This window comes from Prionailurus bengalensis, chromosome X (genome assembly GCF_016509475.1).
Source record: "Prionailurus bengalensis isolate Pbe53 chromosome X, Fcat_Pben_1.1_paternal_pri, whole genome shotgun sequence".
NCBI lineage: Eukaryota > Metazoa > Chordata > Mammalia > Carnivora > Felidae > Prionailurus > Prionailurus bengalensis.
In genome coordinates, this window is record NC_057361.1 from 57,629,473 (window position 1) to 57,642,992 (window position 13,520).

At 43.1% G+C, this 13,520-nt stretch overlaps 1 protein-coding gene across 1 annotated transcript in view; it reads left to right on the forward strand.

Moving 5' to 3' along the window:
* Positions 1 to 527: 527 nt before the first annotated feature.
* Positions 528 to 13,520, forward strand: part of IGBP1 (immunoglobulin binding protein 1) — a 34,095-nt gene continuing 21,102 nt past the window's right edge. Inside the window, exons 1-3 of the mRNA XM_043570223.1 lie at positions 528 to 1,291; positions 1,675 to 1,968; positions 10,121 to 10,316. Of these exons, the coding sequence (XP_043426158.1) occupies positions 1,101 to 1,291; positions 1,675 to 1,968; positions 10,121 to 10,316 (681 nt within the window). The 5' untranslated portion in view covers positions 528 to 1,100. The remainder of the gene's footprint in view (positions 1,292 to 1,674; positions 1,969 to 10,120; positions 10,317 to 13,520) is intronic.

Below are 13,520 nucleotides of genomic sequence, written 5' to 3' on the forward strand. Positions count from 1 at the left end.
AGTAAGTTTTCGAAATTGGTTGTGTATTTTACGCCTACAGCACATTTCGTTTCAAAATAGCCACATCCGCGGGCTCAGTAGCCCCATGTAGCTAGAGGCTACCCTGTTGAACACCGCAGTTCTGCATGATTGGGTTGCTTTCCAAACCGACCACTTTTTTTTTCTATTCTTAGGACACTGAGCACTAGGTTAGCTGGAAGGGTGTAAAACTTAATCGGACTCATTCTTGTAAGGGAAATAGAGTTGTAAATCGCTAGCTGTAATCCATTGTCGTTGGTGTCTTGACAGATTCACAGAAAGTGAAAATTTTCAGTGGCTTGGGGGGGTATAAAAGAAGGTTTCACAAAATAAGTAACTTTTGAAAGGAAACTGTGGAGTGACTAGAGTTGCAGGTTACCAGGGGTGTGTGAGGGAGGGGTGGGTGCGTGTAGGAGCCCCGCCGATAGGTCGCAGGGGTGCGGGGGAGGGGTGTAGAGTGTGCATGCGTGTGTGCGTGTGTGTGTGTGTGTAGGAGGGTGACGTGAATGGGAAGAGGGCGGGCCCCAGAATTGGCTGGGAGAAGGCTGGGGCTCCCGAGGCTGGATGCATGGAAGCCGCAGGGGGGCGCCCTTTGCACATCGCACTCTAGCGCACAGACGACCAAACCTAGGGAGCGAGGGGGCGCCTGGAGCCCCTGTCTGCCCCGGCCCCTCAACAAAGGGAGCGCCTCGTGAGGTGAGGCGTGCGCCTGGCCTGCCCCCGCAGTGAATTCAGCCTTGTCCGGCCGGGGCTAAGCTCAGAGCCCACGGAACATCCCGGCTAGGCGTCGGCCACGAGGAGCAAACCGTAAAACAGCACCCAGGGATGTGCCTGTTTGCTTGTTTTTAGCAGATCCCTACTACTTGTGATAGGCAGCAGCCTGCAAAAATAAGCCTATGGAACCGGTGGCTAGTGTCTGCAACCAGTGGCTTCCGGAAGTTCTTTGACGCTTTGGTAACGACGGAGCGACTGGACCAATACGGCGCTCTTTCCGGTCTCGTTCACACTCGCCGAGTTCTCCTTTTCCAAGATTGCCTTTGACCCCGGAAGTGAGGTTTTCCGCGTACCTTCCTCCCACCAAGATGGCAACAGCCGAAGACGAGTTACTGCCACCGCGGCTTCCCGAGCTGTTTGAAACCAGCAAGCAGCTTCTGGACGAAGTCGAAGTAGCGACTGAGCCCACCGGTTCCCGGATAATCCAAGATAAGGTGTTCAAGGGACTAGACCTCCTTAAGAAGGCTGTTGAAATGTTAGCACAGCTCGACTTGTTCAGGTATGGGGGACAGGGTAATAATGGCTAAGAACGGAGGTAATAATGGTTACCAAGGGTGGAGTCATTGAGTGTGGGTAGAGGAGACCCTTTTAAAAAGGACTAGGAACCTTTCATTCCCACCTCCCGCTGCGATCTTGTGTACCTTGTTTACGTTCTCCACCTGGCTTCGAGATAGTTGATATCCCGCGACTCTGCTCCCTAGTGTCGACTCTTTGCAAAGGCATTGGGTATGAGCCGTCAGCCACCTTCATTCAAGAAAACCGGCCACTGTTCCTCGGGCCTTCTCCCTTCGCACACCCACCGCCCTCCCCTCCCCCAGGCAGCAAGGGGCTACAGTGTGATTGCCCATCCAGGCTTCACAGCCTCCTCTTTGCTCTTTCCAGCCGAAATGAAGATTTGGAAGAGATTGCTTCCACCGACCTGAAGTACCTGCTGGTGCCAGCATTTCAAGGAGCGCTCGCCATGAAACAAGTCAACCCCAGCAAGCGTCTAGATCATTTGCAGTGGGCTCGAGAACACTTTTTAAACTACTTAACTCAGTGCCAATACTATCATGTGGCAGAGTTTGAGCTGCCCAAAACGAAGAACAACTCACCTGATAATAATACTGCTAGTTCCTCCATGGCCTATCCTAGCCTCGTTGCAATGGCATCTCAAAGACAGGCTAAAATAAAGAGGTGGGTCAATAGCTATAATTTGAGGACTGCCCAATGGCAGTGCTATTGTGGGGGTGTGTGTGCATGTTTTTGGGAGGGAGGGGAACAGTGGTGTCTGTCACTCTTTTGGTTCCTGTTGAGCATTAGGCCTGGTGAGAGGAAGTTCTCCTGAGTTTTTCAAGAAGCTTCTGCCTTTGTTGAGATGGTCATACCTGTCGGACCTCTGCTACCCTGTGGTTGCCAACAGCAGAACATTCTTTAGCATAGCGTCTCCCAATCATATCCCACAGCACAGCACAGCAATATTCATATGGTACAATGGGGTAGATATCTCTGAAGGGCACAGTGTCTTGTAGCTATAATCCATTTATGGTCCACTGAGTGAGAAGTTCTGTTCTGAGTAATGGCTCAGGTGTGTAACATCCTGAGCTAATGTTAGTCCTGCACAGCTTCATCTTGAAGCTGCTTGAAGTTGCTTACTCTAAGTTTAGTGTAAAAAACCATTTGATGAGTGCTCACAGTGTCCAGGATCTATGCTAGGCACTGGGGGTACAAACTGAGTGTGTTTGTAGGAATATGGGTGGTCTCCACCTTGGAGGAGTTTACAGTATGGTGAGGAAAAGAGGCATAGAAACAGAGTAGCAATATAAAAGGATGTGATGGAGAAATGCACAGGTACTGTGAGAACAGACAGGAAGGGCACCTAACCAAAGAAGGAGCAGGAGAGACAGAAGTCTCCCTGGAGGAGGTGACTCCTGTGATGAGTTGTTTAAGGATGGATAGGAGTATCATCTAGAGGAAGAGGAAACACTATTTCCAGCAGAGGAAATAGTGTTAGTAAAGCTACAGGGGCATGAAAGAGCACAGTGCTGGGCTTGGAATGTATGTGGGGAACTACTGTAAGCAATCAGATGATGCTAGAACATGAAAGGGGTGAGGGAAAAGGGGAAGGAGCGATGCTGAAGAATGTTGTGGGGTCCAGACCAAGGAGACTTGGGGTGTGAGGAAGGTGAAGGAACAGCCCTACTGCTAAGAACGTGGGGAGGGGTTTTAGTCTCAGTTCCACCATTTAATCACTCTGGCTTGGGGTAAGTTGCTTAATCACTTGTGCCTTAATTTCCCCAGCTGTAAAATTGGATAACAATAGGTCTTTCTTCATAAAGTAGTTTTGAAGATGAAAAGAGAAATACACAAAAAGCGCTTAGCACAGTGTCTGATACAGTAAATACTCAAAGTCAGCTACTGTTATATCTTAGTAGCTGAGTACAGGTTGTGGAGTCAGAGTGGGGTTTGAGACCCAGCTTTACCTGTAAGCCATTGGACTTTGGGTAACTTATATAACCTGTCTGAGCCTCAGGGTTCCTCATGTGAAATCATGTAAAAATAATAATTGTACCTGTTTTATAGGATTAAGAAACATAAATAAGAGCACATAAAACAGCTAGCACAGTATTTGGCACATAGTCACTAGTCTATAAATGTCACTTACCAGTAGGCCATGCTAAAGAACCTAAACTTCAGTTGCTGACTGGGATTCACTGGAAGTTTTGGGTTTTTTTTAAAGAGTATCACGATCATATTTGCATTTTACCTAGCATACACTGGTAGCAGTTAGGAAGCAGTGTGAGGGAGAATATTAGATCCAGTTAGGTCACAAGTAATGAGGCCTCACTACAGCAGTGGCAGAAGAGATGGGATAGATTTATTTAGAAGGGTTGAATCGGCAGAAAACTTGGTGATCAGTTAGTTCTGAGAGGTGGGGTAGATGGAAGCAACACAAGGAAGATGTCCATGTTTGTGTGATAGGTAGATGGCTTGTGGAACTCATTAAGATGGGAAATAGAGGAGGAAGAACAAATCAGGGGATAGGGAAGTGTAAAAATTTTGTATTGAGACATTTAAGGTGTTTAGGAGTCCTCCAGATAGAGGTATCTGGTAGTATGTAGCTCAGAGGAGAGGCCTGGTCTAGAGAGGTGAAAATTGATTCATTCACTTGGCCAATATGTATTGAGCCTTTCTTGTGCACCAGGAACTGTTCTAGGTAATGGAGAACCAGATGAAGTCAATGGCCTCATGAAGCTTTTATTTTGGTGGAGGAGAGAGACAATAAGCTAGTAAATAATAATATAATTTCAGGTGGTATATATAGTTCAGGGTTAGTGACAGTGAATAATTTTTGAGGAAATGGGATAAACTGATAGGAAGTGGAATTCAGCATCATGTCTTTTGTAAGAAGGTGGGGGCAGCTCATTGGCACGTAACAGGTAGTTTAAGCAGTGAGTTTGGTATCCAAATAATTATACTTTACCCCAAAAAGGACTATAAATGCCATAGAGATACAGTGTTGTAGAGAAAGACCAAGGAGTGAGCACATCTGGTTGGAGGGATGAGGATGAAGTTTCAGGATGCAATGCACTTGAGAAGAGCCTTGAATTATGGTCAAGAATGGAAACTACAGATTTTCCTGAATGTAAAAGAAATAATACTGATTGTAGAAAATTGGAAAACCAATATTTTTTGAATTAAAAAAAAGGCCTTAATCCTGGCACTCAAAGATGATCTTTGTTAACTTCCTGATGTATTTGCTTCCAGATATATAGTTACTTTAGTTAATAAATGTGGAATAATACTGTATATATAGCTTTTTTATCCTCTTCAAGCCTAACATCATATTGTGAGCATTTCCCTGTGTCTTTTGAAACCATGATATTTAATGGTTACATAATATTCCATCCTATAGGTGTGCCACAATTATTTAATCTTTTATCGTCAAATATTTAGACTATGTATAGATTGGGGGGGCTCGTTTGTTTCTTTTGGTTTTGTTCTTGTAAGTAGTGGTATGAACAGACATCTTTAACTGCATCTGTCACTGTTTCATTAGGATAGATTTCTAGAAGGACCAGTGACTAGATCAAAGGGTTTGAATATTTTAAGACTTGATGGTAGCAACATTGCTTTCCACAATAACAAAGTTTTAGAATATGCCCCACCACACTGGGCTTGCACGTTAACACTTAGAAAATCCAGTTGGGAAAACCAAAAAAGGTATCTCATTGTTTTTACTTGCATTTCTTTGGCTGGAAAGCTTGGTCTTTGAACATTTTTTAAAAATGTTTACCAGACAAGATAACAACGTTATCTTTATGCTAATGGCTCCCACATTTATGTCATGAACCCAGACCTTTCCTGACCTTCAGACTCACAGACATCTAAGATTTAACATGGCCTAAGTTGAACCCTTGGTTTTTTAACTCCCTATGTGCCCCCACACCCAGGTCTTCATCTCATTGAGTGCACCACCATTCACTTAGGAGTTAGCTTCACTTCCTCCCTTCTGAATCTCTACATCCCATCCACCAGCCAGGCCTGCCAGTTCTAGCTACAAAACGAATCTTCTGTTCTTCTGTTTCTCTGGGTCTCCACTATCATACCTTAGTGTAGGCCAATAGCACTTCACCTGAAATAGCCAAACCACTAACTATGAGGCCCTGCACAGTCTGGCACCTGCTTCTCTTCAGGCTTACCCTCTCCGCTAGGTTCCAGCCCCAGTTGCCTTTTCTTTCAGTTCTTTGCACAAACCCAGTTCCTTCCTACTACAGTCTTTGTATGTGTTCTCCTTGCATGACATGCTCCTCACTTTTCTGTCGTCCTGGGCTTTGTCTTTCTCCTCTACTCTAGAATGTGTACTCCTTGAGGGCAGAAGCTATTTCTCTCTTATTCACTGTGGTATGCCTAGCACAGGGCCTGGCAAAGAGGAGGTGCTCAAGAAATATTGTTGACAAGCAGGGGGAACAACATGAGCAGAAGCCCAAGGCGCTTGAGGTATGTACAGGGAATGCAGAATGGTCCAGTTAGGCAGAAGCTAAAAGTACTGTGGTCGGAGGTCTGCACAAGGAAGTAATGTGTGTATAGAATCCTGAAAGTGAGAGGCAGAAAGACAAATTGACATGTTATAATAGTATTTCAGCTGGGAAGAAGAGATAAAAATGAAGTTACAGCTATCAAAGACATTAGTTTTGCAGGAAACATTTGTATGATTAGAAAACACATTGTTGAGATCCTTGTTTATTTTCTGTAAGTCTTCCCTCTTTACCTACTGAGGCCATCCTACATAAAACACCTAAATGGTATATCCTCTCTCTCAAAACCTGTTTCTTCACATATCCTCTCTACTGATTCTCACCTTTGACAGTAAGTATGAGTCTGGTTTGATTATCTGCACCTCCATTCTTGTGACAGAAATAGAGAAGTAGAAGCTAGGTAAGTAATGGATGGGTCTAGTGTTGATTCACTGAACTTAGATTCCGAAGTGCCAGCTGGGCAGCCATGTCCATAGACAGAGGGCAATGTAACTAAAACTGGGAAGAGACTGTTTGGTGGCTAGTGCTAAAACTTTAGGAGCTTTTGGTGGGTATGGATAGTTTACCAAGGAAAAACGTTCAGAGAGGGAAAAAATGCCAAGGATAAAACCTTGGGGCAAATTAAGGGAGCAGAAAGAGGCGGGAAAGAGCAATCAGAAGTAAGACACTCAGCAAAGTATAGATAGAAGTGCTTTTAGAAGCCTGAGAAAGAGAGAGAGCAAATGTTAAGTACTCTTTGAAGCTTCTCCCTGCCAAGCTCCCCTCCTAAATACTGTAACATTTAGTTTTTGTTACTTATCACAGTGTAACTATCTGTCATTCTGTAAACTGCAAACTCCTAAAGGTCAGAGACCTTGACTAATTGTATCTTTAGTATCATAATTGTATCACTGTATCCCTAGAGCCCAAGACAACAAGAGGATTATAGTAAGTACATGAAATTTCTGTGGGAGGAACAGTTACACGGTAGTCATAAGACAAATTGAAGCAATACAGTATTGCACATAAAGCCTGGACTTGGAGTGACCAATCTGATTTCCTCCACTTAATAAGTGGGGCATCATCTAGCCCCTCCTGGCCTCCATTTTCCCATCCTTTAACAATATTCGTATTCTGTTGCTGCTTATGAAGTACTTTCATGTGTATTGTTCCATTTGATTCTGTTAACAACCCCAGGAAATGTAGCTTATTATCTCTATTTTAGAGATAAGGAAATGGGATATGAGAATTTGTTTGTCCAGAGTTACCTCATAAGTGTTCGGGCTAGGATTTAAACGCAGATCTTCAAATTCCCAGTTCTCGTGCTCATTCCAGCAAGGCACAGAAAGAGAAGAATGGTCATTTGAAAGGATAGACTGTGGATTGAAGGAAGGTGTTTCTAGGATGGGGGAAAGGCACCAGTAGAGTGAAAAATTGTAACTGCTGATGCCAGGATGTTTGATAGCGTGAGTCCTGGGAAAATGTGGGTAGTGACAGGTTTGATAGCAAAAGTGGAATGGTAAAGACATCGCCCTGGTAAAAACAGCATTAGCTCCTTAAAGACGAGGGAAGGAGAAAAGGTGAAACTACAGAGATTTTAAGGGAAAGAAGGAGATCGATGGCCATTGTCTGGCCATCTGGCACGTGTGATGGTGGCATGGAATCCACAAAAGATGAACAAAAAGAGATGAGCAAGAGTGACCGCTTGGCCAAAGTTTGATCATTTGAATTTGTTGTTGACTCATTTGACACAAATCTGTAATTCATGAGCTCTCTGCAGCAGCCTGAGACCAGAAAAAGAGAATGGGGAAAGTTGTCCAGAGTCAGAAGGGTGACAGGCATCGGGGATCCTAGGGTGGTAGGGAGTGTTTCCATGTAATGGCTCACCATGGGAAATCTAGAACAGTGCTGAAGGTCTAGGATGGTGATTTTCAATCTGTCCCTTGGAGCTGTAAGATTCCACCACAGTGCCTGGGTAAGGGGGGATGTTGGGAGCCCTCCTCTATTTTAACTAGGGTGGATTTTTATCTGTTTATTACTTACGGAGTTCCAAATAAACTCTCACAAGAAGAAAGGGTTCTTGGAGTGCCTAGGTGGCTCAGTCGGTTAAGGGTCCGACTCTTGATCTCAGCTCAGGTCTTGATCTCAGGGTCGTGAGTTCAAGCCCCACATTGGGCTCCGCGCTGGGTGTGAAGCCTACTTTAAAGAAGAAGGAGAAGGAGAGGAAGGAGAGGAAGAAGAAAGGGTTCTTTTACTAAGACAAAACGGTTTTAAAAACGCTGGCCAAAAAAGCAGGAGTGGAAGAGCTAGAAGTTTCAAAGATGACAAGGAGTGAAATTGTAGGAGTGAGGAAGTGAAGAAGCAGCTGGAGAGCACGGTTACACTGCATTCAGATAATGGGAGAGGAAGCACAAGAACGTTACTCAGAGGACCAGTAAACTGACCCAGAATTTACCCTGGATTGTATACATTCTAAGGCCCTGGTATGTTTTTTCCTGATGTAGGTACATCCAGGAAAGAGGGTGGGGGTAGGATTGGGACCAGAATGAAATGTTCTCAAGCAATGTCTGTAATAGCATTCATGAACTAGGAATTGACCTTTGTGCTGTTTTGCTCAGAAGCTGCCAATGACGATGCTGTGACAGTTATTTGTAACATATAAACTGCCCCATTTTTTGGGTAAAAGGATCAGAAGATCCTAAAAGTTCGTATAATAAAGAATGTCTCCAAAGCAGTGGTTCTTGATTTTACATGGGTCATGGACCTTGTTGATAATCTGATAAGAACTACAGATCTCTCCCAGGCCAAAAAATTTTTAAAATAAAAAGGTAGAATTCTATATTAAATTTCAGGGAATTCAAGGACCTCCTCCCCTCAAACTCTATCCATGGACCTCAGGTTAAGAACTCCAGATTCTTTTCCTTGACTTTTCTCTCTCAAGCCCTTACATCCAATAAATCTGTTTTCTATTTTAAATACATCCACATCTCTCCACCTCCCTGTTTCAAGTCACTGTCTCATTTAGATTGTGGCAATATCCTCTTAATTGATGTCCCTGCTTCCATCCTTGCCTCCCACCTCCCGCCCCACATTCTATACTCAGTACAGCAGCCAGACTGGCCCTTATAAAAAAAATTTTCATGTCACTCTATTTATGTCATGTGTTCTCTTCAAAAGCCTCCCGTGGCTTTCCTATCTCAAAATATCCTGGTGTTTAATATTTGGGGTCTTGGAGCACACAGGGTTCTACAAATTGTGGTCCTGGCTATCTCTCTTACCTCATTTACTGTCATTCTTCTTCACGCCAGCCACACCGGCCTCCTATCTGTTTTGCAAACATGTCAAGTCAGGCTCTCTCCCACTCCAGGACCTTCGTATTGCTTTTCCACCTTAGAATACTTTTTTGGATATTGGCATGGCTTGCTTCCTTAGTGAAGTCTTTGCTCAGATGTCACCTCTTCCTGATCACCTTGTATATAATAGCAGTTCTACTTCTATGCCATCATTCTGTTCACCTTACCTTGCTTTTTGCTGCTGCTTCATGGCACTTATCACAACCTGACTCATCATCTCTTTTTGTCTGCTTCCACTAGAATGAAAGCTTCAGGAGAGCAAGGACTTTGTTGTATACACTGCTGTATATCCAGCACTGAGAAGAGTGCCTGTCACACAATAGGTACTCAGTAAATATTTTTCAGATGAATGATAGATGACATGTAGAATGTATCCTGAAAAAGGCAAGCAGGATGGTTGTGAGTCTTTATATTAGGCACCTGGCTGGGTCAGATGGTGAGTTTAAGCTCCATGTTAAGCATAAAGCTTACCTTTTAAAAAATGTGATAGTGTAAATAAAAGTACTTAGTGTAGCACCTTGTACTTGAGAAAAATATAATAGAGTATTTCCTTGGTTCAAACCATATGATTCCCTTAGCAAAAGGATGAGCCAGAAGAGCTGGGACTGTTTTGCAATCTGTGACTCCTTGAAGTGGTACTTCCCAAGTGGACATTGTTTGATACTAAGTAATTAACCTAGTAAGCCTTGAGCTTCCACCTGCAAGATGATGGGAGGAGTTGCTCAGATCAGGTTATATCTGTAATTTTCCAGCTTTAGAATGTATTTCTGAGCCCCTATTCATCCATTCCTTGCCTTGCAGTCTTGAGGGAACTGCCCTGGTGGTGAGTTCTGGGGTATAGAATCTGTATTTTTGCCAAAGGGGAAACCGGCATACTCACTGCCTGGTCATCAGCAAAGGTAAACTCTTATTGTGGCCTCCTTTGATGGAATAGCGCTCTATTTTTGAGTTCATGGGTAATGCTTTTCTGTGCAACAGATACAAGCAGAAGAAGGAGGTGGAGCATAGGTTGTCCGCACTGAAATCTGCTGTGGAAAGTGGTCAAGCAGATGATGAGCGTGTTCGTGAATATTACCTCCTTCACCTTCAAAGGTGGATTGGTATCAGCTTAGAAGAGATTGAGAGCATTGACCAGGAGATGAAGATCCTGAGAGAAAAAGACTCCTCAAAACAGGTAAGCCTGGTCACTGCCCATATAGCTCAAAAAGCTGTTAGAGATTTGGACGTTCTACAGGAGAGTAATCGAATTAAAATCCTTTTAAGTCTCCATAAAATCATTGTTCTTCTTAAGATTAGTGGAGAAGGCTGAAGATTCACTAGGCGTAGCCTTCTCTCTAGCTTACAGTGTTGTTTCCCAGGGATTTCTAACCTGTAAAACACTTCTAGCCATTTGTAATTTTGTGACATGCCACAGGTAGGGAGACTTCTTTAAAGTAAAAATTGGTTTTGGCCATGAGAGGTCATGACTGCCTAAGGAATGCACAGGGAGGTGGGCCTTTAAAATCTGTGTCTGACTGTAATAAACAAATCAGAAGAGGGATGGGATGGGAACTGAGAAGGAAAGTAGCACTGGAGGAGAGAAAGAAAAGTGTAGGAAGAAGATCAAAGGAAAGACCAGGAATATATTTAGGTTTGGGGAGGAATCCAAATTTAACCTTAGACAATGATGCTCTCTTACACCCTTAGATCTCCCAAGTAGGAGACACAGAAGGACATTTCCATGCACAAAATACTGGGTGTAGTGATAAAACCTGATGTAAGGCAGCTTTGGCCAACTTTGAAGATCATCACCGTGTTTTAGAGCTGCTGCTTCAAAAGATTAGGCTCCTCTGCCACTTACTTTTTGGTTCAAGATACAAGCATGGATTGAGTTGAATTTATCAGCTAGTCGCAAGCATTTATTTCGGTCCTCAGAGAAACCTCTTCCAAATTGAATTTGTGCTAATTATTAGCCCAGGAGCTTATGCCTCCAGGTAACATCAACCTAGTTCCTCATGTTAAACGATCAAAGAATAAACAATATTCTAAGACCAGGAGGCCCCTTGAGCATCTCTAGATGAATGGTTTTCAAGCATTTTGAGGCTGGACTCTTCTGGATCCTCTCCTGCCCCCTTCTTTGTTGTTGTTGTTGTTGTTGTTGTTGTTGTTGTTGTTGTTAAACACTCCCTTATTTGGTGTTGGGATCAGCTCTGGAAGTGATGGACGTAAACCCAAGTGAACACCTTTTCTCTGACCATACTTTGTTTCAGTATGCTCGGTACAGCTGAGGTTCCCTGAAACATTGTTATACGACACTGTATGAAAGTTACTAACACAGTCTTCCCCCCTTGCATTTAGGAACACCGTCTTCTAAAAACCTGGAAGTTCTTGACAGTTAATTGCATAGTTACATTGGAAAGGGTCTTAATCATTCAACTTTAGCACTGAAGGCCAGGCTGAGTAAAGGGACTTCAAAGTCAGCTTGAGGGATTTATCTGGAACATGGAAAAAGCCTTTGGAATCTCCTTCTTTAGAGGGAAATATTTTTTTTAATAATGCAAATCATTTTATTTTTTTTTCAGTTTCTTTCCTTTTTTTTCAATATATGAAGTTTATTGTCAAATTGGTTTCCATACAACACCCAGTGCTCATCCCAAAAGGTGCCCTCCTCAATACCCATCACCCACCCTCCCCTCCCTCCCACAACCCATCAACCCTCAGTTTGTTCTCAGTTTTTAACAGTCTCTTATGCTTTGGCTCTCTCCCACTCTAACCTCTTTTTTTTCCCTTCCCCTCCCCTATGGGTTTCTGTTAAGTTTCTCAGGATCCACATAGGAGTGAAAACATATGGTATCTGTCTTTCTCTGTATGGCTTATTTCACTTAGCATAACACTCTCCAATTCGATCCATGTTGCTACAAAGGGCCATATTTCATTCTTTCTCATTGCCACGTAGTACTCCATTGTGTATATAAACCACAATTCCTTTATCCATTCATCAGTTGATGGACATTTAGACTCTTTCCATAATTTGGCTATTGTTCAGAGTGCTGCTATAAACACTGGGGTACAAGTGCCCCTATGCATCAGCACTCCTGTATCCCTTGGGTAAATTCCTAGCAGTGCTATTGCTGGGTCATAGGGTAGGTCTATTTATACTTTTTTGAGGAACCTCCACACTGTTTTCCAGAGTGGCTGCACCAATTTGCATTCCCACCAACAGTACAAGAGGGTTCCCGTTTCTCCACATCCTCTCCAGCATCTATAGTCTCCTGATTTGTTCATTTTGGCCACTCTGACTGGCGTGAGGTGATATCTGAGTGTGGTTTTGATTTGTATTTCCCTGATGAGGAGCGACATTGAGCATCTTTTCATGTGCCTGTTGGCCATCCGGATGTCTTCTTTAGAGAAGTGTCTATTCATGTTTTCTGCCCATTTCTTCACTGGGTTATTTGTTTTCTGGGTGTGGAGTTTGGTGAGCTCTTTATAGATTTTGGATACTAGCCCTTTGTCTGATATGTCATCTGCAAATATCTTTTCCCATTCCATTGGTTGCCTTTTAGTTTTGTTGGTTGTTTCCTTTGCTGTGCAGAAGCTTTTTATCTTCATAAGGTCCCAGTAGTTCATTTTTGCTTTTAATTCCCTTGCCTTTGGGGATGTGTCAGGTTAAAAATTGCTACGGCTGAGGTCAGAGAGGTCTTTTCCTGCTTTCTCCTCTAAGGTTTTGATGGTTTCCTGTCTCACATTCAGGTCCTTTATCCATTTTGAGTTTATTTTTGTGAATGGTGTCAGAAAGTGGTCTAGTTTCAACCTTCTGCATGTTGCTGTCCAGTCCTCCCAGCACCATTTGTTAAAGAGACTGTCTTTTTTCCATTGGATGTTGTTTCCTGCTTTGTCAAAGATGAGTTGGCCATACGTTTGTGGGTCTAGTTCTGGGGTTTCTATTCTATTCCATTGGTCTATGTGTCTGTTTTGGTGCCAATACCATGCTGTCTTGATGATGACAGCTTTGTAGTAGAGGCTAAAGTCTGGGATTGTGATGCCTCCTGCTTTGGTCTTCTTCTTCAAAATTCCTTTGGCTATTCGGGGCCTTTTGTGGTTCCATATGAATTTTAGGATTACTTGTTCTAGTTTCGAGAAGAATGCTGGTGCAATTTTGCTTGGGATTGCATTGAATGTGTAGATAGCTTTGGGTAGTATTGACATTTTGACAATATTTATTCTTCCAATCCATGAGCAGGGAATGTCTTTCCATTTCTTTAAATCTTCTTCAATTTCCTTCATAAGCTTTCTATAGTTTTCAGCATACAGATCCTTTAGATCTTTGGTTAGATTTATTCCTAGGTATTTTATGCTTCTTGGTGCAATTGTGAATGGGATCCGTTTCTTTATTTGTCTT